At 37.1% G+C, this 24,210-nt stretch overlaps 1 protein-coding gene across 1 annotated transcript in view; it reads left to right on the top strand.

Moving 5' to 3' along the window:
* Positions 1-24,210, top strand: part of ERCC6L2 (ERCC excision repair 6 like 2) — a 191,260-nt gene that overhangs the window by 143,133 nt on the left and 23,917 nt on the right. The window contains exons 18-21 of the mRNA XM_025360047.1: positions 6,551-6,703; positions 10,551-10,631; positions 11,909-13,058; positions 18,016-18,170. Coding sequence (XP_025215832.1) covers positions 6,551-6,703; positions 10,551-10,631; positions 11,909-13,058; positions 18,016-18,170 — 1,539 coding nt within the window. The remainder of the gene's footprint in view (positions 1-6,550; positions 6,704-10,550; positions 10,632-11,908; positions 13,059-18,015; positions 18,171-24,210) is intronic.

Raw genomic sequence — 24,210 nt, 5'->3', positions numbered from 1 at the left:
TGTCACTGATGGTGTAACAAGACAGTTTATCCCTTATAATCTTATCCCGTTTGGACCAAATTACAGCCAGCAGAGGTGTTTACTCTCAAGTGAGAACAATAAGTAGAAGTACTGGAAGCAAAGAAGCAAGACAGAGCTCCAAATATTTCTAATATTCAGAAGAAAGTCCCTCCTGTTGCCCAGAAGCCTAATTACTTGCACCCTCCACTATTTTTCAGATAAGCACTGCAGTAGACAGAGATAAGCGTGTGAAGTATTTAAAAGCAGATGAATATCCCAGCCAGAAATAATTACCCAACAGTTTAGGAAAGTAAACACTTTGAAAAAGGCAGTATAGTGGGCTGAATACTGGCCTTCAAAAATATCAATTTCTAATCCCTGGAAATTGTGAATGGTACTTTATATGGAAAAGGAATCTTTGCATGTGTGATTAAATTATGGGTCTTGAGATTCGGGGATTATCTTGGATTAACCACAAGTGTCCTTATAAGAAAGAGCTGGAGGACAGTTTGACACAGAAGAGGAGAAGACAATGTAACCACAGAGGCATTGATCGGAGTGGTGTGCCAGAAGCTAAGGAATGCTGGTAGCCACCGCAAGCTGGAAGAGGCAAGAAATAGATTCTTTCCTAGAGCCTCCAGAAGGAGTGTGGTCCTGTCAACACCTTGATTTCAGTTCAGTGATACCGATTGCAGATTTCTGGCTCCCAAAACTGTGAGAGGCTCAAATGATCCTCCCACCTCAGCATCACGAGTAGCTGGCACTATAGGTGTGTGCCAACACACCAAGTTAATTTTTTATTTTTATTTTTTGTAGAGACAGTTTCACTATGTTGCCCAGACTGGTTGAAACTAAATTGTTAATTCAGAACTCTCCCACAAAGATAGATTCCAGCCCGGATGACTTCAGTGGTAAATTCTGTCAAACACTTAATATTGTTTTTGAAAACAGAGGAAGAGGGAACACTTCCAACTTATTTCACAAAGACGGAAGAATCCTGATACCAAACTTGACAAAGACATTGCAAGAAGAGAAAATAACAGATGAATATCTCTCATGAACATAAATATGAAAATCTTTTACGAAGCATCTGTTTTGAGTCAATTGCGTCCTTTCCCCTCAAAAGATAGGTTGAAGTCCTAAGCCGTGGTACCTGTGAATGTGATCTTATTTGTAAGTAGGGTCTTTACAGATGAGGGTAAGATGAGGTCACACTGGATGAGAATGGGCTGTCATCCATTGACTGATACCTTATAAGAAGGGGGAAATTTGTATACAGACAGCCACAGAGGAAGAACACCATGTGACAATGGAGGCAGAGATTGGAGTGATGCCACCACAAGCCAAAGAATGCTATGGATTACCAGCAACTGCCAGAAGCTACCAGAAGTTAGAAAGAGGCAAGGAAGGATCATTCCCTAGAATCTTCAGGCAGAGCATGGCTCTGTGGACACCTTGATTTCAGATTTAGCCTCCACAACTATGAGAAAATAAATTTCTATTGTTTTAAGACATCCAATTTGTAGTACTTTGTTACAGCAGAATTGGGAAACTAGTAGAGCCTCTAAGGCAAATACCAAGTAAATTTGACTATATTTTTGTATGAAACTTCTGTATGACAAAGGAACTGCAAACCAAATTCAAAGAGAGTCTAGGAGCAAATGTTTGCCATACATGTAATAAAAGAGCAGCAGCTGCAAAATATAAAGAACTCCCACTGTATTCGTCTGTTTTCATGCTGCTGATAAAGACATACCAGAGATTGGGTTATAAAGAAGAAGAGGTTTAATGGACTCACAGTTCTGCATGGCTGGGGAGACCTCACAATCATGGCAGAAGGCGAAAGGCACATCTTACATGGAGGCAGGCAAAGAGAATGAGAATCAAAAGCAGGAGGTTTCCCCTTATAAAACCATCAGATCTCATGAGACTTACTACCACGAGAACAGTAGGGGGGAAGCCGCCCACGTGATTCAGTTATCTCCCACTGGGTCCCTCCCACAGCACATGGGAATTATGGGAGCTGCAGTTCAAGATGAGATTTGGGTGGGGACACAGCCAAACTGTCTGACCTACAAACCAATAAAAAGAATAATAGGCTTTTCACTGAAGAAAAAAATGCAAGTGGTTAACACATATGTGAAAAGATCTTTCTAACCACACTCATAATCTAGAGAGAGAAAATGAGACCATTTGCATTGTATATTCTGCGAAAGCTTTTTAAAAAAATGCATATCGAGGTGTTTTTTGTGGGGTTGGGGAGATTGGTGCTGTTCATTGTTGGTTGGGGCATTTGAGAGATGCTCATACACTATTGTTGAGAGTACAGCTGGTGTAGGTATTGTCGAGGCTCCATACCTAACTGATAGAAATCCTCTCACATATGTACAGTGAAGGGTGATAAGGGTTTTTACTTAGCATTGCTCTCATTTGTTTAAAAAACAAAGGAAACAACCTAAATGTCCGACAGTAACAGAATAAATTCTGATACCTATATTACTTCGTGACAGCAAAATTTTAAAAAATTGTAGTCAGATCAAATGTACTGATGTGGCAAGATGTCTGAAGACACTTTTAAGTGAGTCAAAAAAGCAATATATAGAACAATATCTACAGTGTTTCAGTGTGTTTACAAATAAAGCTGTTGCTGTGTGACAGACTGTTTTATGACATGGTTCAACTTAATGTTTTTTCAGTTTTATTATGGTGCTAAAATGATACCTGTTTATGTATGAAGTATGTTCCTCTACTTACGATGGGGCCACATCCAGATAAGCCTATCGTGAGTCCAAAACCTACTTTAGACCTAATGGTGTTTTCAACTTACAATGGGTTTATCTAGTTATAGTCCCATCATCAATTAAGGAGCATCTGTATGTATAAATAGCTTTAACTTCATTGAAAGATATCTAGGAGGATGCACCTAAACATTACAGCACTGGTTAGACTAATAAGGAGTGACCTGTATTGTTCATGAGGGACTTTTATTTTGATATCTTTTGTTGCATCTGTTGTGATGATGCAATCAGATATTTTATACATTTTAAAAATATAAACATCACTTATACAGCAGCTGTGCTCCTTCAGGTTTGGAGCATTTAAGCAATCTAAAGTTTGGCATTCAGAAAGTCATCTCGTGTGTGTGTGTGTGTGTGTGTGTGTGTAAATGTTATTTAGAAGTGTTTGCAGAAGAATTGCAAGAATAGCAGAAAGAACCCCCAATTAGCTTCACTCAAGTTCCCTATTTGCTGACATTTTACACACCTGCTTTCTCTTTGTCTCAGCTATTGTCTTTATTCTTTTTCTGAGTCATTTGAGAGAGAGTTAGACTTCTCATCAGCATGTATTTCCCCAAAGAAGCAATACTCTAAATTTTCCAGTATGTATTTCCCCAAATAATATATACATGTATTTCTAGTATATATTCCCCACTCCTACTTAAATATACATAAAAAACAGTTTTATGCGTTCTAAACACTCAGTTGTATATACAGTTCTACAACTCGCTTTCCTCACTCCCCACATTCCTCTCCAAAGTGCAGTTATTCACATCAAGAAATTAACATTGATAAAACATCATGCTGTAATCCACAGGACCCATTCAATTTCCCCAGCTCTCCCAGCAGTGTCTCTTTTTTCCTTCCTGGTCCAGGATTTCATCAAGGATCATGGCTCCATTTACTGGTGTCTCTTCAGTTTTTTTCAACCTAGAATATTACCCAGGCTTTGTCTTTCAAGACCGTGACAATTTTAAAGAATAAGGCCTTTGTGTAGGATGTCCTTCAGTCTAGGCCCATTTGATATTTCCTCATGTCCAGACTGAGGCCAAGCAGTATTGGCAGGAATACCACAGACACGATACTGTGCTCTTCTCGTTGCATCAGTCAGAAGGCACATGAGGGTGACTTGCCCTACTAACCTTGATCACAGGTCAAGTTTGTGTCTGCTGAGTTTCTCCACTGCAAAGTTACTATTTTTTTCTTTGTAATTGATGTGTAATTTATGAGGAGATCCTCTGAGACTGCCAGTTGCTCATCAAGCCTGCACCCATAACCCTTAGTGTTCATTTGTGATTCCCGCCTGAATCAGCTACCACTGTAATGGTTGTCAGGTGGTGACTTTTCTTTTTCCATTATCCTTCTTGGTTGTTCTTTGGAACTCTACCATTAAAAAAAGAGCTTTCCCTTCTATTTAATTTGTGTGGTCTCATGGCTTCCCATTTTAGTAACAGATTACAACACATTGAATATCACTATTTACTTTAATGTTGACACTGTCTTATATTTGGCCAGTGGGCACCCATTAGGGTGGCTTGTGTGTCATTTCGACTTGCTCCCATCCTTCTTTTTGCACTTCTTTACTGTGGTAGGCTGAATAATAGTCTCCCAAAGATGCTCACATCGTAATCCCCCAAACCACCTGGGTTATCCAGATGGGCCAGTGTAATCACAAGGGTTTTTTAAATAAGGGTCAGATGTGCACATCTTCATCTCTGCTTTCTCTGACCCTACTGCCTAATAACCCATGGTAAGGAAGCAAAGAGTCAGAGAGAAAAATACGAAGATGCCACACTGCTGGCCTTGAAGTTGGAAGAATGGCCATGAACTTCTTAACATCATAAATGTTGTTTTCTTTTTACTTCTTTCTTTGTCTGTTGTTATGATGAGATCCAAGCATTTTCTCCCTTATATGGATTTTTCATAAGCTAGAAATTAAGCTACATTTTCTAATTACTAATTTTTCCCCTACCCTCTTGAATTTTAACATGATTTTTTTTTATAGTTAGCCTACAGATGGAAGCACCTGGTTTCCACTTTTACTGGAGCCACTTTAGTGCAAACTAATGTGCTTTTTATAAATTTTGTGATAAAACTTTGCTAGGAAGCTTATAAAGACTCAAATTGAGGCTTACAAATTACCTTGGTGATTATAGTTACAGGTCCTACAGTCTGACATTATCGGTGTTTAAGGTAGTTCGGTAACAAGGGGAAAATCGGTAGGTCCCTGGGCTGTCACTTGCATCAATTGTTATTGTAATTTTGTGCTCCCAAGATTACAGCCCATGTTTCTGGACATTTGGTGTCAAACTGATCAAGTTGGTATGTTGATCCATAACTTCTTTAAGTGAAGGTCCCGAGGGTTTTGTTTTAAGAGAGGTGTCTTGAAAGTGAGAAATTAGTTAATAGTATAAATTTTAGATTCGGCCAAACCAAGGTACAAATTCTAGGAATGACACTTAGCTGGCAGCTGTGAGCAAGTCACTTAATTTCTCTAAACTTAAGTTACTTTATTTTTAAAATAGAGAAATTTTAGTTATTTTATTTCTAAAATTGAGATGACATAAAGTTGTAAGGATTAAGTAAGAGTATGGAAATAAAATGCTACACGTGTAATAAATATTCAATAAATGGCAGCTGTTATAAACAAAAATTTTAGTTGCCTAGAATCACTTATTACAGTGCAAATGAACTCTGATGATAATCTCAATAGGTAAGCATCATTTCTCTTTTTTTTTTTTTTTTGAGACGGAGTCTTTGTCACCCAAACTGGAGTACAATGGCCACCTTGGGTCACTGCAGACTCCACCAGGTTCAAGTGATTCTCCTGCTTCAGCCTCCCGAGTAGCTGGGATTACAGATGCCTACCACCATGCCCAGCTAATTTTTGTATTTTAGTAGAGAAGGGGTTTCACCACGTTGGCCAGGTTGGGCTCTAACTCCTGAAATCAAGTGTTCTGCCTGCCTCCACCTCCACCTTCCAAAGTGCTGGGATTACAGGCTTGAGCCATTGCACCCGGCCCTTAAGCATCTTTTTTTACTAATTTCTCCATCAATGGACTGAAGTTATTTTACATTCTGTGCATTCTTTTTTTCTTTCAAGAAATTTTAAAATACTCCTGGGGTTAATCAGATTGTATTTTAATTTTATATATTTATATTACAGTTAGTAAAATATCCAGCAATTAGAAAGTGCATATTAATGTTGATACTGAAGTGGTGTTTTTAAATGTTCCATGTCAGTGTTCTTTCTGTATTCAAAATTATGTCAAAGATGCAGTGTTTCTTAAAGCAGTGATAGGGCTTTTGCTGTTGGTAGACAATGTAGTCCAGCCACAGTTAGTTTGACACCAAGGTGGTTATCGTATCATTACTTGAGATTGTAATTTAACTTTAGTGATATAGTGATTACTTCTGCCAGTTTTAGTAGTTCCTGTTATAATAAGAGTTTTAAAAGGAGAAAAGTGAATTCAAATGTATGCTTTTATTATTAAACATTTATGTCAGGTGGATATTCCATAGAGATGTAATCTTGACTCAGTTGTTAGAAAACAGATAAAATAGGAAAACAAGATCTCTGTCTCAATAATACTGGCCAGATGATTATTATTTCACCATAATGGCAACATCTGCAGGGAAATTAAAACAAAATTTCCTCCCTCAGGAGGTTCTGCCCGCTCCAGCTAAAGCTGTGTGTACAGGGAATGCCAGGAAATTCTGACATGTTGTTGGAGCAAACACTTCAGAAATATCTTGTGTTTTTTCTGTTTTAGCAACTTCACTGCGTGGTGGTTGGAAGTGAAAATGCCAAACGATATTTTGAAGCAGTTCAAGGATCTAAAGAGCATCAAGGAGAGCTTTTTGGGATCCATAACCTCTTCAAACTGAGGTCCCAAGGATCTTGTCTTACAAAGGACATTCTGGAGGTGTGATCATCTTCTCTAACCTTTTCAATAATATCTTAAATACAGTTTTTCTTCCTCAGGAAATTTGAAATACAATTGCTGTTGCCTTTTCAGAGAAACTTTTGGTTTTCTTTATCAAAAATGCCTTGGACTTTTTACTTGTAGAGAATAAGAAATGAATTATTATACCTCTAAACTAAGGTTTTCCCATGCATAATTACACATAATGCACACACATGAACGTATATACAGGGCAGTATGAACTCCAAGGCCGTTTTAAGATAGGCAGAGAGAAGCTTATTGTTTTGAAAACAGCTGCTGAAGTCAGGAACTAAAAAAAGAGGTTTTCCTAAATAAACAAAAACATAAAATGTGTTTTGATTAAAAGTCACCAAATACTCCCTGAGATGTACTCTCATGTCTCACGGAGATTTTTTGTTTTCTGTTCCCAATAAAAATTCCACACCAATATTTTAAACTCTCCCGTTGTGTTCATCCTCAACATACAGATGTTTCTTATTCTTCAAACAAATATTTTATATCCTTTTTTAAAAAACTCTTTTAAGTTCTTTTATATAGCAGAATACTAAAGATATTAACTATTTTCTAATTGATATTCATACAGGTATCATAAAATCCTGGAATATTATCTTTTTCAACCTCCTCATGGGATCGATGAGGAAACTGAGTCTTAGAGGACTTCAGGATATTTCTCTTGATTTCCATGACTTTGTAGTAAAATCTTAATGTACTTAATTTGTTCAGTAAGTACCATAAAGACAGTTCAAGGAGCAGTTGGTTCCTGTCCTTGAGGAACTTGAACCATCTTCTCCGGAGGTGGAAGAGAACGTTTACATAATAACCACGTAATGTCAGGAATCGTACGCTGAACAAGTTCAGCAGTACACCATGGATGGCCGGGGGGAGGAAAGTATATATTATTTGAATCCTATAAATATTATTACTATTGTACAACTTCTGATGTAGACTGCTGAGTTTCTCTTTTATAGTAATTACATTTGATTCTGAATTCAGTGACCCATTTGAGTCCTGCTTTTTGGGTTTTTTTCCCCTTGCTTTTTAAATACACTGTTTCTTTTATGAATTTGTTCTTTCCAGTTTCTCTTTTCATGTCAATAAGTTTGTTTGCCCTCCAGCTCCCAAACCCAGCTGCTACCTCCATCTCAGAGTACTACTTGACATGCTTATATTCACGTTAAAGTCATTATCTATAGTATTAGCATTACATTATTTATCCTGTTTTCTGTCATATATTATGACATAGTTATCTGTGTTTATCAGAATAACCACCTATTTCTTTGTTAAACAAGTGTTATGTGAGACGTATCAGGATGACAGGTTATTAAGTAGAAAAAGTTCTCTTGTTCATTGTGCCGCTGCACTCCAACCTGGGTAACAGCGCAAGACTCCGACTCAAAAAAAAAAGTCTCTTGTTCACTGGTTATTCTAAGAATATCTTGTTTCACCTTCAGAAGTGTTTATTGATGACAGGACCATCCATGTCTTACATTTTCTTTTTTAAAAATATCTTTAAGTTCTTTAATATACCAGAATACTAAGGATATTAACCTATTTTCTAATTGATATTAATAAGGGGTGACAAGGTCATCCATGTCCTACATTTGTCTGGCTAGGCATATCATTGGCACTTGATTATTAAGTTAAATTTTGAATTAAAATTACTCATTTGTCATCATTTAGAATGTAAACTTATTCAGGGTTGGTTAGATTCATGCTGCTTTGGTCCAAAGGTGCTTCTAAATATTATTATTAGCCCCATATAATGGGAGCACATATCATAAAGTAAAAGAAGTATTTCACGTCATGTGAGACATTTTTAATTTTTAAAGGTTGTATAAAATCTGTTTTAAAATGTTTTAAGAAGTAAAAATTTGAATATTTACACTTACAATCTTATGATTTCTGGGCAGTTTCATTCTGTTTTGCATTGACTTTCCATTATCTATATTATGGTTTCTCTTCAAAGATAGACATTGAGGGTTCATTTTACAAATATTTGTTGAGCATCTGCGAAATGTCAGGTACTGTTCATAGAGCTGGTACATACATAAAAGAACAAAATAGACAAAATGATGCTGTCTACCAGAAGTCTACTTTCTATATGGGAAGACAAATGATAAACAGAATAAATAAGTAAAATACAGAATGTATTATGATAGGTAGATTCTAAGGATAGAAAATAGAACAGGGAAGGGAAATGGAAACTGTCAGGGAAGGGGCATTGCAGTTTTAGATGGGGTAGCCAAGGAAGTCCTCACTCTGAGGGCTGCATTTGAGTGTTCAAAGAGGTGAGGGAGGAAGGTGTGTTTTAGACAGGGGAAACAAATGCAGAGGTCCTGAAGGAGGAACATGCCCCATGTGATCTCACAGTGTCAGGGAGGCCAGACTGGTTAGAGTGGGGTAAGCAAGAGAGCAAGAGATGGAGCCAGAGAGATGACAGAGAGCCAGACCATGCAGGAACTTTGACTTTTACTTGAATGAGACAAAAAGCAGTTAGAGGGTTCTGAACAGAAAGATGACATAGTCTGATTTATATTAGCTTGACTTACTATTGAAAACTAGACTATAGAAGTACAAGGACATAAGCAAGAAGCCAGTTAAGAGGATACTACAGTAATCTAGCTGAGAGATGATGTTGGCTTGAGCCAGGGTGATGGTGGCGGGTGGCGTGAGAAGTGGCTTGATGGTGTATATATTATCCAGCTGGCATTGACAGGATTCGCTGATGGGTCAGATACAAGGTATGAGAAAAAGAGAGAAGTTAAGGATGGCTCCAAGGTGTTTGGCCTAAGCAGCTTAAGACTGGAATGGCCATTTATCTACAATAAGGGAGTTTCAGCAGCTTTAAGATTTCTAGTACTGCCACTTTCACCTGTTGTAGCCATTTAGCTTCTGTTACAGAGATAAATGGTAGCCTGGGAGTGAGGCTTCCCATCCCATTGCTGTAATAGCCTCCAGGCATGGAGAGTAAAGGACTTGCAGCAATTCATAAACCATTTGTCATTCCCTAGAGTTCCATAGGGGATAGTCTCACTCATTGCCCTGGATACCAAGTGGCTGGAACCATTAGTATGTCTGTGTATTCTTCAGTTGGGCATTTGTAACTGTAGTGATGATAGTATTATTTCTTCTTGCTCTAGCAACACATACAGCCTTAAAAAGTGAATTGATTTCCTTTTGAGGAGAATTTAATATTCTAGAATCTAGGCCATTAGAACTTCTGCTAAATGATACACCAGAAGCTTTAAAGTCCAAATACTTTCCCAAAGATGTAGCAAGCCTGTTATATAACTGGAATATTGTTTTTCATTTCATAGTAGGATGGACCTTTTTATTTTGATGCCTCCTACACCTAAGGGATATTTTCAAATGAATATGAACAATAAATATAGTAACAATATAGGCTAGAATATCAAGTTCCCAATATTCAACATTGTAGTGTTTGAAATGTTAATATGTCCTTACCATAATTATTATATGGGAATGGTTGTTACGGATATCATACTGGGTAAATATATAACATTTCTTCACTCTCCCTCTCCCCACTAGTACTTTTAATGAAGTTGGCTGGAAAGTGTTAGTTTTCTGTGTCTGTAAAAGTAAACTTTAAGACAAGAATTAAGAGTATTTTTTAAATGTTTTATAAATGTTTATATATGAGTTTCTTAATTAGCAAGTTGAAAAATAACTTTAAGAATGCTAAAGCAAGCTGCATGCAATGTTTCTTTCTTAACTTCAAGAACAGCATGCCTTGCTATTGCTTATCTGGTTGTGGCTACCCCCTGTGTTGCATGGCTATCTGCATTCTCTCTTACTGACATTATAGAGAGAAGGCCAAGTGGAAGCAGGGATCATGACAGCCACAACATGGTTGAAAGAGGGACCTCCAGCACACAAACTGGAAATGGTATGTAATGTTTCAGCTTGTAGCCTACAACACCTAGAAACTATGCACTGTGACAATTTTGTTTCTTTTCCTTTTTCCTTCATTTTATAGCCTGTATAAAAAAAAAAAAATTAAGAGTCAAGGACACAAAGTCAGAGGACTATGGGTAAAATTAATAATTAAGGCTGATTTAACATTCATATAACAAATTCAGGAGCAATTCAGCCATTTACAGCTAAACTGAATTTTAACTACCCCAAACTGTAAATCCAGTACCACCTAGATAACTAACCCATCCCAAATAAATAATTTTTGACTAAATGGTAAGTTAAATGGAAAAATCACCACCAATGTGTATTTAAAATTATTGAAGCCAAATATTAAAGTTGTTCTCTAACTGAAAGCAGATATTTTATTTGATTCCTTAATTTTGTGATCTTTTTAGTAGTTTGCCATCTCATGTACCACCAAATCTTAATTTTATCATAAGGCCATCTTAAAGGTGAAAAGCATGTGTGGAAGGCTTTTGTTATTGTTTCTGGTTTTTTCTTGTTTGTTTTTAGAGTCTTAACTGTCAGTTTATACCAGTCCAATGACTTTAAATTGGGGATGAAATTTTTATAAATTTAAAGAAATATATGAATATCAAATATTGGCAAAAGTATTAGCAGATAATACTTTCCCGCAATATTTTACTATTAGAGGCTCAGTTTTAGAAAACTAGGGTATATTTAACTCTGACTAATGTGAAAAAGTTACATATTGAATTTAAATTTGTAGCAAATTTTACTTCAAAATTCTTTATTTCTGGTGATCAAGAGCCTATTGGCCTTTTTAATCAATTAGAACAATTTTCCAGTCGTGAATTCTTTACCTTGTTAACTCCTGTAATCTGTCTTATTCTTAAAGCATGATTAGAAGTATCTGCTAGATGACAGTAAACTCCAGTAATTCTTAAGCAGTAGGTTGTATGCTTTTCACTTTCGAGGCCAGAATTACGTGTCCTTGCATCTTAGAAGCCAAACACTCCACTTTGTGTTTTTTTCAAAATACTTTGATGATATGGTATTCCAGTTTAAACTGTTTTATTTTGGAACAATATTCAACATGGAAAGAGAAAAGACTACTAGACTATGATATTAAACCCTTTACTAAATGTTTATTAAATGTTGTACTTTTAGAAAATACTAAGTGATACACTTGTACCTAAATTACCTGCCCAAAGTTGATTCCTTTTCACTTGATTCCATATTATATCTTGAGGTTTTCTGATGTTTTTGTCATTGTTTCTTCTGTAGCCTGGAGAGCCTGACTGTCAGGAATGCAGAGGTCCAGGACAAGCTGCAGAGCCACTGGCAAAGGAAGTGTGTGATCTCTGCAGCGACTTCAGTGATGAAGAGCCAGTGGGAGCCGCAGGAGTGAAGACTGCCAAAAACAGAGCACCCGATTCAAATAAAGCTTCCAGCTCTCCAGGACAGCTTACCTTACTCCAGTGTGGTTTCTCAAAATTGTTTGAAACAAAATGTAAAGCAGTTGAGGACAGTGATGGAAATACTGCCTCTGATGATGAAAGTTCTGATGAGCAGCCCACATGCCTTTCAACAGAAGCCAAAGATGCTGGTTGTGAGAAAAATCAGGACTCTCTTTGTACTTCAAAATATCAGAAATTAGATAACATCCTAAATCCAAAAGAAAAGCATATTTTTTATAGAAGTGAGAAGACTTTAGAACAGACTATTTCTTCTAAGTCTGATGAGAAAAAATTTACAAATACAGATAAACATTGCATTTTACAGCATGACACGGAATCAGAAGACAGTGATGTCATCTGCCCTACACAGTACACAACTGAGAGCTTCCCCGACAGTAGTATAAGGTTTCAGCCACCCTTGGAGGGTGCTGAGGATTCTGAAACAGAACACTCTGTAAAAACTAGAAATAATGATAATGGTCGAAAGACTGATGACAAAAGAAATGGAATAATTTCAGAAAAGTTAAGTCCTGAGAACACAACCCTGAAATCTATTGTGAAAAGAAAAGGCACCAGCGATATCAGTGATGAATCTGATGACATTGAAATTTCTTCCAAGTCAAGAGTAAGGAAGAGTTCATTGAGGTTTAAGAGAATAAAGGAAACCAAAAAAGAACTTCACAATGCTCCCAAAACAGTGAACAAAACAAACCAAGTATGTGCAACAAATGAGGATCATAACTCTCAGTTTATTGATGATTATTCATCCTCAGATGAGAGTTTATCTGTCAGCCACTTCAGTTTCTCTAAACAGAGCCATAGAACAAGAACTGTAAAAGACAGAACCAGTTTTTCTTCAAAATTGCCTAGCCATAATAAGAAAAATAGCACTTTCATGCCAAGAAAACCAATGAAATGTTCAAATGAGAAAGCTGTCAATCAAGAGCAGTCATATGAATCAATGGATAAATTTTTAGGTAACTAAAGACATTCTGAAAACTTTAAAAAGTATATTTGTTTTATCAAGTAGTCTGTGAGATACTTTGAATTAACTTGTAAAATAGCCCTGAAATCAAGGTGCTGCATTGAGGCACAAATAAGGAAGGGTTGGGTAGCAGGATAAATGGGAGACCACATGTAGGTCAAGATAATGTTGCCATCTACCCCAGGACCCCCTCCATGTGCCCCTCTAAATCATAACTCCTCTGCCCCCATAAATACCAATTATTCTAGCTTCTATAATAATTACTTATTTACATTTATATGGTTTTATCACCAAATGTGCATCTCTAGGTGAATTAATCTGTTTTCACACTGCTGATAAAGACATACTTGAGACTGAGAAGAAAAGGGGGTTTAATGGATTCATAGTTCCACATGGCTAGGGAGGCCTCACAATCATGGCGGAAGACAAGGAGGAGCAAGTCATGTCTTAACATGGTTGGTGGCAGGAAAAGAGAGAGAGAGAGCTTGTACAGGGGAACTCCTCTTTATAAAACCATCAGATCTCATGAGACTTACTCACTGTCACGAGAACAGCATGGGAAAGACCTGTCCCCATGATTCAGTTACCTCCCACCAGGTCCCTCCCATGACACATGGGGATTGTGGGAGCTACAATTCAAGATGAGATTTGAGTGGAGACACAGCCAAACCATATCACTAGGTATTATGGTCCAGTCTCATACATTTTTAAAAAATGTTAGGCAGTCTTTTTTAATCTACAGGAATCCTCATCCCTTTCATTGCCTTACAATGTAACTATGGAAGTACCTGGACCATCTCTTACAGAGTTTCCCTCAGTTTGTATTTCGCTAATTGCATCCTCTCCATGCAGTTAAACATGTTCTTCTGTCTTCTATATTACCTGCAAAAGAGCAGTTGGTTCCTGAGACTGGATCAGACTCAGGTTCAGTTCGTTTGGCAAGATAAAAGTGTTTAACAAGACTATAGTAGGCACAAAATGTTTATTCTCTCTTTATGATCCTAGCAGCCATTGATGCTTAATACCTATACTTATTTATTCATTCATTCAGAGTAGCAAAATATTTTCTGTTTATCTCCTTTCATTTTCGTTTAATTATTTAGAATGCTTTTGTAAAGAGGTATTTCACTACTTCCCCTCATCTACTATGGCTTACCCAGTGGCACAGGTCATATATGAGAGACAGGAAAAATGCTAATTGCTTGCTTTATTTACCAGTTTATAGTATAGTAAAAACTAAATATGTCTATATGCCATAAGAATGACCCATTCTTTTCTTAGTAATTGATTCAAACACATTTAATGGGTCCCAATTCATTGCAATTAATAATATTAAGGCTCCGTTGTCCTATCTGTGGATAGAAGGGAGTCTCTGAAATGAATATTTTGGTTCCTGAAGCCTTTTGGCATGCTGCTAGTCATTTTGGAAGCCTCTTTGTTGTCTAGTCTTAACAAGATGTTCCAGGATCATCTCATACATTTTCTGTCCCAGACCTACAATCAGTCATTATTCCAAGAAGTCTTGGTTTCTTTTAGAGAGAAAGTGTGTTTCAAGACCACAGTATGGTGCTAGTAATGATCATTGCTACTGTTGACTTGGTTATTTCTGGGCCTTTTCAGTGGCCAGATTGTATATATATCTATTTATATTTATATATATATATATGTGTATGTATACATATATTTGTGATATATTTTTATATATGTATTTATGTACACATATTTGTGATGATAAAATACCTCGAGTTTATATTTACACTTTTTTGTATTGATACTTAATTTGAGCAATAGAGCTCTCATTTAGCCTCTTTATTATGTTTGAATACCAGTTCTACAATATTGATAATTCTGGTTCTCAAGCATATAGGGAATGATTTACTTTTAATGCCCCATTGTTGCTCATTTGCTTTATCCCGTATTACACAAAGAATAAAATAGCAGTACTACCACAGTTTGATTACTGACAACATTTAGGGTTTATCTGTTTTTGCCTCTACTCTCCCTTTTCTTCCATTTTTAAAATGAATATACTATGTCTTTCTTGTCCAAGATACAGACATTGCATTATATACTACCCTTCTCTTAGACTTCACTTGGTCCACAGGTAACTACACATTTCATGGTCCCCATCAGTCCTTAATGTCAGTGCTCCTCACGTCATTCTGGTTGTCTGAATCTGACTGTCTGGTAATTCTTCAAGAAGTGTTCGTGAGAATAATATTCCCTGAGATTCTTGCAATAACAGTTTTGTGCCCTTATACCTGAAAGTCAGTTTTGCTGGATGTAAAATACTTGGCTCACAAATGTGAGCCGTCTTAAATATGTAGCTTTGTTTTCTTTTGGCATAAAGTGTGGTATTATATGTTCTTTTTTTTTCCTTCTCCGTAGGTGCCCAGGGGATTTTTTTTCTTTTCATTATTGCCCAATAATTTTACTAGATTGTGTTTTGATGTTGGTTATCCTGGGTCCATATTCTCATATACACAGTGTTGTTTTCACTTAAATATTATTTTGGGAAAGACTTGCTTGTACTAGTGTTTTTGGTTACTTTTTCTATTCCTTTGCTTTGGCTTTCTTCTTCAGGGACTCCTATTATTCAGATGTTCAGTCTTCTTTGCCTATCTTCAGTTTTTGTCACATTCTCTCATCTTTTTGATCTGTTCATTTCATTTTGCTTTTTTAAAATGTTGTTTGTTTCTCTTAAGGCTTATCTGTTGTGTTTATTCCCACTTATGTTCCTTCTAGTTTAGTCTTCATTTTTGAAATTAAAAAAAAAAATTTTAAGTCTTTCCTAAGTTCTTATCACTCATTGCTGGGTTCCTCTAATTCTGATTTACGTTGTTGATTAATGTCTTTTTCTGTTTTGTGAGCACATCTTTCTAGCACGTTTTCATTGGAGGGATATTATTCTGCTTGTTCTCTTTTTTCTCACAGTAATTTTTGTGAGATTTGACCGTGCTGCTTTTCCCTTGGTCATTTTTATATGAAATTACTTACTCTAAATTTTACAAATGAAGCAGAGCTTAGAAAATCTTTTCTCACTTCACAGAGATCCATATGTTATTTCCATGTAGAGTGCTGCACTGTGTTGGACCTTCCTCTCACTCTCCCTTGCTTTGCCCTAGATCTTTTCTTTCCCTCATCCTTGTTCTTCCTATCCTACTTATTTTGATTCTCCCCCAGCAGTTTTTCCTCTTTGTTGGGCCCTGACCTGGGTGGGGGCCCTGGTGGGTCAGTTTTGGGAGTTCTAGCAGTTGGCCTGCTTTAGCCCCTCCAGGCCTTCTTACTGTGTCCCCCCTGCACCCTCTCAGCATTGGAGAGCAGGAAACTTTCCCAGATTCAGCTGCTGTTCCCCAGCTGGCCCCTTGTGCTTTCCAATGAATACCTGTTGGCAGTTCTGGGGTCTCCTGTTTTTAGGTCTGTCAGGCGCCCTGTTGCTTCCTCCTCCTTTCACACAGATACTGAAACCGTGCAGAGTTCATAGCTAGTGGAGATTTTTCCCACCTGCTTGTACTTTAGGTGTCATGAGGGTATCTTATTACCTAATTTTGATGTAAATGTCCGTGGGCTTTTGGTTTTGCCGTCTGATTGCTGTCTGTTTCTGTGTACAGATTCAGAGATTCTCCTGCTTCTCTTGTTACCACCCTCTGCCCAGAATCTGTATGGTGATTTTAAGGCATTGCCTTCACAAATATCTGACTTATTCCCCCAAAAATTATGTGAAAGAAGCTGAGATACAAGCAAGGATATTTTGCTATAGAAATCTTAATTGTTGTATTTGATTTATGTACAAATCAGGCCTTCTTTGTGGCTATTAGCATTCTCATTTAAGAGTTCATTATTATATATATTTTGGTATTATTGTAAATAAGTACTGAATTATCCTTTGGTTTGTGTGCTACAGTTAGATTTTAGGTTTGAGGAATTATTGCATAAACTTTTTTAAATCAGCTCAGTTTTTTGTTTGTTTGTTTGTTTTTTACTGTGCAAAAGGTGTCAGTAGTTAGTTTAGAACTAATGCTATTTTGAACAATGGATAACATGTGTCATCAAAATTAAGAAACATCTGAGTAAATTTTCTGCTGTGAAGGTTTTGAAACTATGTGCCATATATAGTACCTGGTATTTTGAAGTTTAAGGAGAATGTTACGCTAGTTACTGTCTCATCATATTATTTAACGTTTTATGTTTGCATGATTGGCAATTTCTGGTTGGAGAGGTTCAGTACTGAAACAGCACAAGTGTTGAAGGTCATACCTGAGGTTCATTGCCAGAGCTGTTGGAGGGAGCATTTATAGGCCTTGGTTCTGGCCTTCTCTTTTATGATCACAATTCAAAAATGAATTATAGGTGCCTAGAAGCAAAGCAATAAAAATCATAGCTATTTTTTAAACCTCTTTCAGATAAAAGCCATGAGTTAATTTTTTTCATTTCCTAAAAAGCTCTCATCTTGACATTCTCTGGGCATATGTACAAAAAAGACAAAATACAAACAATAAAACTGAGCAAAGCCAATCAAACGAAACTCCCTGGTCATAAACCCCATGCTCCCATTCCATCAGTGTAATCAAGTACATGTTTAAAGGAACAGAGAAGGTTGGTTTCATTCTTTAAATTAGTGAACAACTTTTTTTTTTTAATTAACAATAAAATTCATAGAGAGGACCTTCTTCAGCCATGACTTTTCTCTTGGCCAAAACCTCCATTTCAAGTTTAAAGATTGTTACCTACTATCAGTAGTTCTCATCTCACATTGATGAGAAGGAAGAGGCATTTCCAAGGTAACCTATACTAACATATTTGAACTCTCTCTCTTTTCAATATTTTTCCTAAAGAGTATTGTGGTGTTGATGTTTCTCTTGAGTATTAAAAATAAGAATAATGTGTTTTTGTGGAACCATACTGCTGTATACTGATACATCACTTAAAAAATGTAAATTACCTCCTAGATGGCGTTCAGGAAGTGGCTTATATTCACTCAAATCAGAATGTGATTGGATCGAGCAAAGCTGAAAATCACATGAGCCGATGGGCAGCACATGATGTATTTGAGTTGAAGCAGTTTTCCCAGCTGCCTGCTAACATAGCTGTTTGCAGTTCTAAGGTAAGAAAAATATAGGATAGTATCATCTTTAGTTACCTCATTTTTCACAGAAGTTACTCAATAGTATTTTCTCTAAGTACTCCCTCAAAAATAGCTACAAAAACTGTAAGGGACATACAAATAAGTGTAAAAATCAAAACATTTGGGAGCTGTAGTCATTGAAGATGCTTTAGATTAAACAACAAATTTACACCCAAATACCTAGTAATGTTGAGTTGCTTAATAGTTTTCCTCAATAAAAATTGTCCAGTACCCCCAAAATGAAAAGGAGTGTGAGGGAATCATGTAGTTCAATCAGAACCAAAACCATTTCTGCTCATATGGAAAAAGGAAAGTATGTGATTAGATTGCTCCACAATTTTTCACCTAAAATCAAGACACACACAGATAACTTGTTTCATATAGAATTTATATTTTTAGCAAAAGGATTTTTTATACTGTTAAAAGTCATAAATACTTCCTATGGGCTCTTCCCACTTCAAATTGCTGTTGTGATATTTTTGTTTATGCATAGTCACTTTCTTCAAAGGTTTTTACAAAATATTTTCTTCTGTTTGGCTTATTATTTTCTAAGAGCTAAGTGCCTCAGGAGTAATTTTACTGTCACTTTATGGGCAGGAGTTCAGAATGCATACTGTATATAATACCAATATTTTGCTTCACCCTAGTGCTATTTTACTTTTAAGAATGAAGGTGGGGGTAGAATTCCTCTGAACTATCAAGGGAATTAATTTATTTGTACCTCACTGGTTTGACAAAGGAATCAAATTAGCTTAACAATAAAACCAGAGTACAAAATGAAATTCAGGACCAGAGAAAATATAAATTAAAGTGGAAGTTTAAGACGGGGAGAAAGTTAGAATACAAATGCATAGGACATAACATGTTCTACCCAGATATTGTATAGTGTTAAAAAAGATATTGCTAATTTGATTGAGTTTTCTGGTAGAAAAAACAAAGGAGGTAAGCTGTCTATTTAGTGATACCTCAACTAGTGCATGTGGAAATGTGTGTGGGCAGTTTGGGTGGTCACAATGACTGAGTGTCTAACTGGCATTAATGTCTGGAAGCCAGGGATTCCAAATGACTGTCCTGGACAGAGGACTGGGTTGAGGGGGCAATGGGGAGGCACTCCCACATGCAAAGAATTGTTCTGCCCAAAATGCCACAACACCGTGCTGAGAAAGGCTGAGTGAAATGTTTGTCCTTAAGGAAGAAAAAAAAACAAAAAAGCACTGGTTCTAGGAGAAGCAAAGCTTTTCCTAGCACTCACTTTGAAGGAAATTTGTCACTTGGGGTTTTTTGGGGACCACAGAACGATATAGTAAACAGCCAGTTGTCTTATAATAGCCCTAGAATAAATCTAATAACGGACTTTGAAAGGCTATCCTTTGTAGCCTTTTTCAATGTAGTCCATAGGCCCAATGCCAAACTACAACTTGTGAAAGCATTCTTTCATGACCCAAATATGCTGCTTTTTATACTCGTCTTCTCATTTGATACAGGAATGTACCATCTCTCAACCAACACTTTAAACAGCATTTCTGCAGTTTGATTGCCTTGTATGTGCCGTCTGAAAAAGGCAGGCCGAATTATGTTGGGTTTTCCAGAAACTTGCTTTGTTAGGATAAAGAGTATGTCAGAATCTTTTAAACAGATAGCTAATTTTTTATTAGGATTTTTTTTTAACTGTGCCCTTTTTAAAAACCTTCTCCTTCTACATACAAACAAATTTTAATGTGAAATGTCAGATAATTTGGCAAACCGCTGTAGTGGATGTTAATGAAATAACTGGATACTGGTCATTAGCTTATCTAAATATTTATTAGAGAAGAAATTTACAAGCATATAATTTCTCCAACAATTGACCTAAGAAGCAACCTGCTTCTTAAGCAAAGTTATAAAAATAAAATGCTGGAAACACAGTTTGCCTGTGAGCTCTTACAGTCCAAATATTTTTGAGGTGGACAACACAATCTCGTTAGAAACCTTGTCTGTTTACAGTGATTTTCAGAGGGAGGGGCATCTCTTGCTAGGAAACAAATTGGAATACCTACTCCCTGGGTGTTATAATATACCCTTCGAGGCTGTCTATCTCCCTCATCACACATACACCAACTTAGTAAACCTTTTCAGAGAAGATAAAGAAATTAGTTGTTTAATGACTACATTGTGGTGAAGTTTTAAAGCCACTAAATGGGAGGTCCATTCCCATGGCGCCCTTGCTAGCAGCCCAAGCACAGTCTACAGAAACACTTATTTCAGTGGCTGACTTCAGTCAGTAATTGATACAGCAAAATTTCATTCTAACATTTCAAAGCTGTCTCACAGAATTTCTGAGAAGAAAAGTTCCCAATCACTGATTTCATCATATCGCGTCATTATTACTTCAACACCTTTAATGAGGAAATCATTGAAACACACTCATCATCTTTGGCTAGAGAGACGTACGTTACTCAGAGGTTTTGCAGCTGGTGTGGCAGTGGGTGGCAATAGTGAATTTACAGTTTTGAAAAAAAAAGTTACGAGAAGAAAAGAGAATAAACAAAGGGAAAGGGAAATGAAGCAAGAACAAAAGAGACTCAATCATAGTGTTAGAAAATACCTGCAAACTTCTTGATCCTGAAGTCTCCAAAAAGCTCAGACCTCCCAGCGATAGTACAGTATCTTTCATCTGGGGCTCAGTCTAGAATCTTTTCGGTGACTGGTAATTCCTCTGAGTGCTTCATGTCTGTCATCAAAGTTTTATTAAAGAACTTTACTTGTGTTTGAAAAGATTGTGTGTGCATGCATGTGTGTCTGTAGCCAGTTGCAGACATGTTGTCTCAGTAAGAAAATAAATCCTATGTGTTTTGTGAAATCAGTACACAAGTAACAGTTGCCACAGTATACCAGGATTCCAGCTTCAAACGAGTACCGTAGAGTCTGAATCAGAACCTTTAACTAGATTGCAAGGGAATATACTAAAATGAAAACTTCTAAAAGAGAAGTAATAAACACCATAATGCTAGATAAGATCCTATGGTCTTTCAGAGTTTTTCATGTATAGTAATTATTTGATGTACAGTAATTATTAATAACCAAAATGACAAAAACTGTGAATCTACTCTTCAAATTCAACCATGGATCTTAAAAAGGAGTAGAATGTACTCTAGAGTTCGTCTGTTATTTTGCTGTGTGGAAGTATGTCGTGGAGCTGAACTGTACCTGTTTGTGATGTGATGCCCCCTTTTCTCAGTCAACTGCACGTTTTCAACTTAAGTTTGCATAAAATTTTCTGAAAAGAAATGTACAAAGACAGCCTTCAATTAAGGATTAATCACTATGGCAACTGAGATGTGGTGACTGAAGGGGGAGGATGTATTCTCCCCTCAGTTTCCTGCCAGCTGTCATAGTCAACCTCTGCTGCCTGAATCCAAGCCAAAATATCGACTGTGACCAACTCTAAGAAACTATATCTGTATTTTTATAAATTGGTACAAGTATCAGACTATAAAAGAAGACTTAATCCCTTGAATTGGATGACAGACACTTGGCACTCTTGTGAGTGTTTGACAGAGAAATAACGGGTCGCTTTGTAGTAAAACCTGGATTAATAGTAAGCCCCTCTTTATGTTATTGCAGTGTGGTGTAAATGAGAGAACTAAGCGTGCTGTCAGCCCGGGGCGGGAGGTAGCGTGGGGAAGTGTCTTTTATATAACCAGTGCAGGTTTAAGCACTGTTCAGAATACTGTAAATACAAAATATTGTGTTAGTAAGAACTTCTCTTTCTTGTATTTGTATTAGATTGGCATTCTGTAGATTACTTAAAGAAAGGATTTCTGTGAGCTACGGTGGGTTTGATTGCAGTATGTTTATACAGCTTTTGGAGTCAGCTAGGAGGGATGGACTGTTTACAGTGAGCAGACTTTGGGGAGATAGAGCATTCCATTATCCTGTTTTTCAGGATAATGAATGGCATGATGATTTAAAGTAATTGTTCACAAATGGCTGGTTTACAAAGTAGTCCAGTAAGCAAGGTTTACGGTTTCAGCATGTAACTCTTACTGGGTGGGATAGTTCATGGTCTTAATCGTTTCTCTTTTTGTAGCTAGACATTAATTTTATGGCATTTGTATCAGAAAGTTACCCTTTCAAATAATTTTAGTAGATATCAAGATTTTAATGTGTGTGTGTGTGTGTGTGTGTGTGTGTGTGTGTGTGTATGAAATTATGTGACTGGTATTGACATGAAAAAGGCTTTTGTGTTTCTACACCTAAAAGTAGGATTGGTTTTAGATAGCTTTCTGATTCAGAAGATAATATGTCATTTGAATAGAAAATACCTGCTACTTAGCGGAAGGAGAATCCAGTTTTTAAACTATAAACATAGAGACCTATTCCCCTGCTAGCTGGAGGCTACAAGAAGCTGTAGCATCTTTTTGCACAATGATGATACCAGGATTCATGGACTAATGTAACTGATGAGCTGATGTGTGCAAAACACATTCAACACCTTGCAAGAAAAGCATTGAAATTACTCAAAAAATGTAATTTTTTATTATTGTAATTATGATTATTGCTTACCAATGGGGTGATGTGTAAATAAGTCTCTACAATAACCTGCTATTTGCTTCTCTGGTTCCTTGTTTAAAATTCTTTGTCACCTGTGTCTGCTGATTGAACTCCTACCCCTTGTATCATCTGTGACAGCTCTCCCCCAACTCTTCTCCAAAGCAATATAAATTTTTCCTCATTCTTCTCTTTACTTGTGTGTGTTTATCTGCTATAGCAGTTACCTCATTGTATTATGCAATACTAGGTGAATATGTACAAGATGCTTTTGAGTGCAGGAAATAGAATAACCATCAAACATTGGGCTATATAGTAAGTCACTAAACTAATTCAAATAACAACAGGTCTGGAAGGAGGTGTTTTCCAGTGTGACCGCCCCGTGACACTAGGAAGGGGGTGTTTTCCGGTGTGACAGCCCCGTGACACTAGGAAGGAGGTGTTTTCCAGTGTGACCGCCCCGTGACACCACAGGGATTCAGGCTCTTTCATTTTCTGCCCCGCTATCTTTAGTAAATTAACTTTCAGTCCTTAGGTCTTTTGCCTCATGTTGCCAGATGACTGTTGCAACTCAAGAACTCATTTCCTCAAACAAATCTATTCTGAGGCTAGGGAAGTGTAATTGTCTTCATATATCTCTCTCTCCTATAGTATTTATTGATTTATTTATTTTGAGACAAGAGTCTTGCTGTCACCCAGGCCAGTGTGCAGTGATGCAATCTCTGCTCACTGCAACCTCTGCCTCCTAAATTCTAGTGATTCTCCTGCCTCAGCCTCCTGAGTAGCTGGGACTACAGGCACATATCAGCACAACTGGCTGATTTTTGTATTTTTAGTAGAGAAGGGGTTTTGCCATATTGCTGAGACTGGTCTCAAACTCCCGACTCAAGTGATCCACCCACCTCGGCCTCCCAAAGTGCTGGGATTACAGGCATAAGCCACCATGCCCAGCCTTATCTCTCTCCTTTTGTCGGGTGTATTAGTCCGTTTTCACATTGCTGATAAAGACATACCAGAGACTGGGTAATTTATAAAGAAAAAGATTTAATGGACTCACAGTTCCACATGACTGGGAGGCCTCACAATCATGGTGGAAGGTGAAAGTCATGCCTTACATGGCAGCAGGCAAAAAGAAAAATGAGAGCCAAGAGGAAGGGACAACCCCTTATTAAACCATCACATCTCGTGAGACTTACTCACTACCATGAGAACAGTATGAGAGAAACCACCCCTGTGATTCAATTACCTCCCACTGGGTCCTTCCCACAACACAGGAGAATTATGGGAGCTACAATTCAAGATGAGATTTGGGTGGGGACACAGCCAAACCCTATCATTCTGCCTCTGGCCCCTCCCATGTTCTCACATTTGAAACAAATCCCATGTTCTCACATTTGAAAACCAATCATGCCTTCCCAACAGTCCTCCAAAGTCTTAACTCATTCCAGCATTAACTCAGATGTCCACAGTCCAAAGACTCATTTGAGAC

This window comes from Theropithecus gelada, chromosome 15 (genome assembly GCF_003255815.1).
Source record: "Theropithecus gelada isolate Dixy chromosome 15, Tgel_1.0, whole genome shotgun sequence".
NCBI lineage: Eukaryota > Metazoa > Chordata > Mammalia > Primates > Cercopithecidae > Theropithecus > Theropithecus gelada.
Note: the sequence above shows the minus strand (reverse complement) of the source record. Positions and strands in the feature narration are given on the sequence as shown.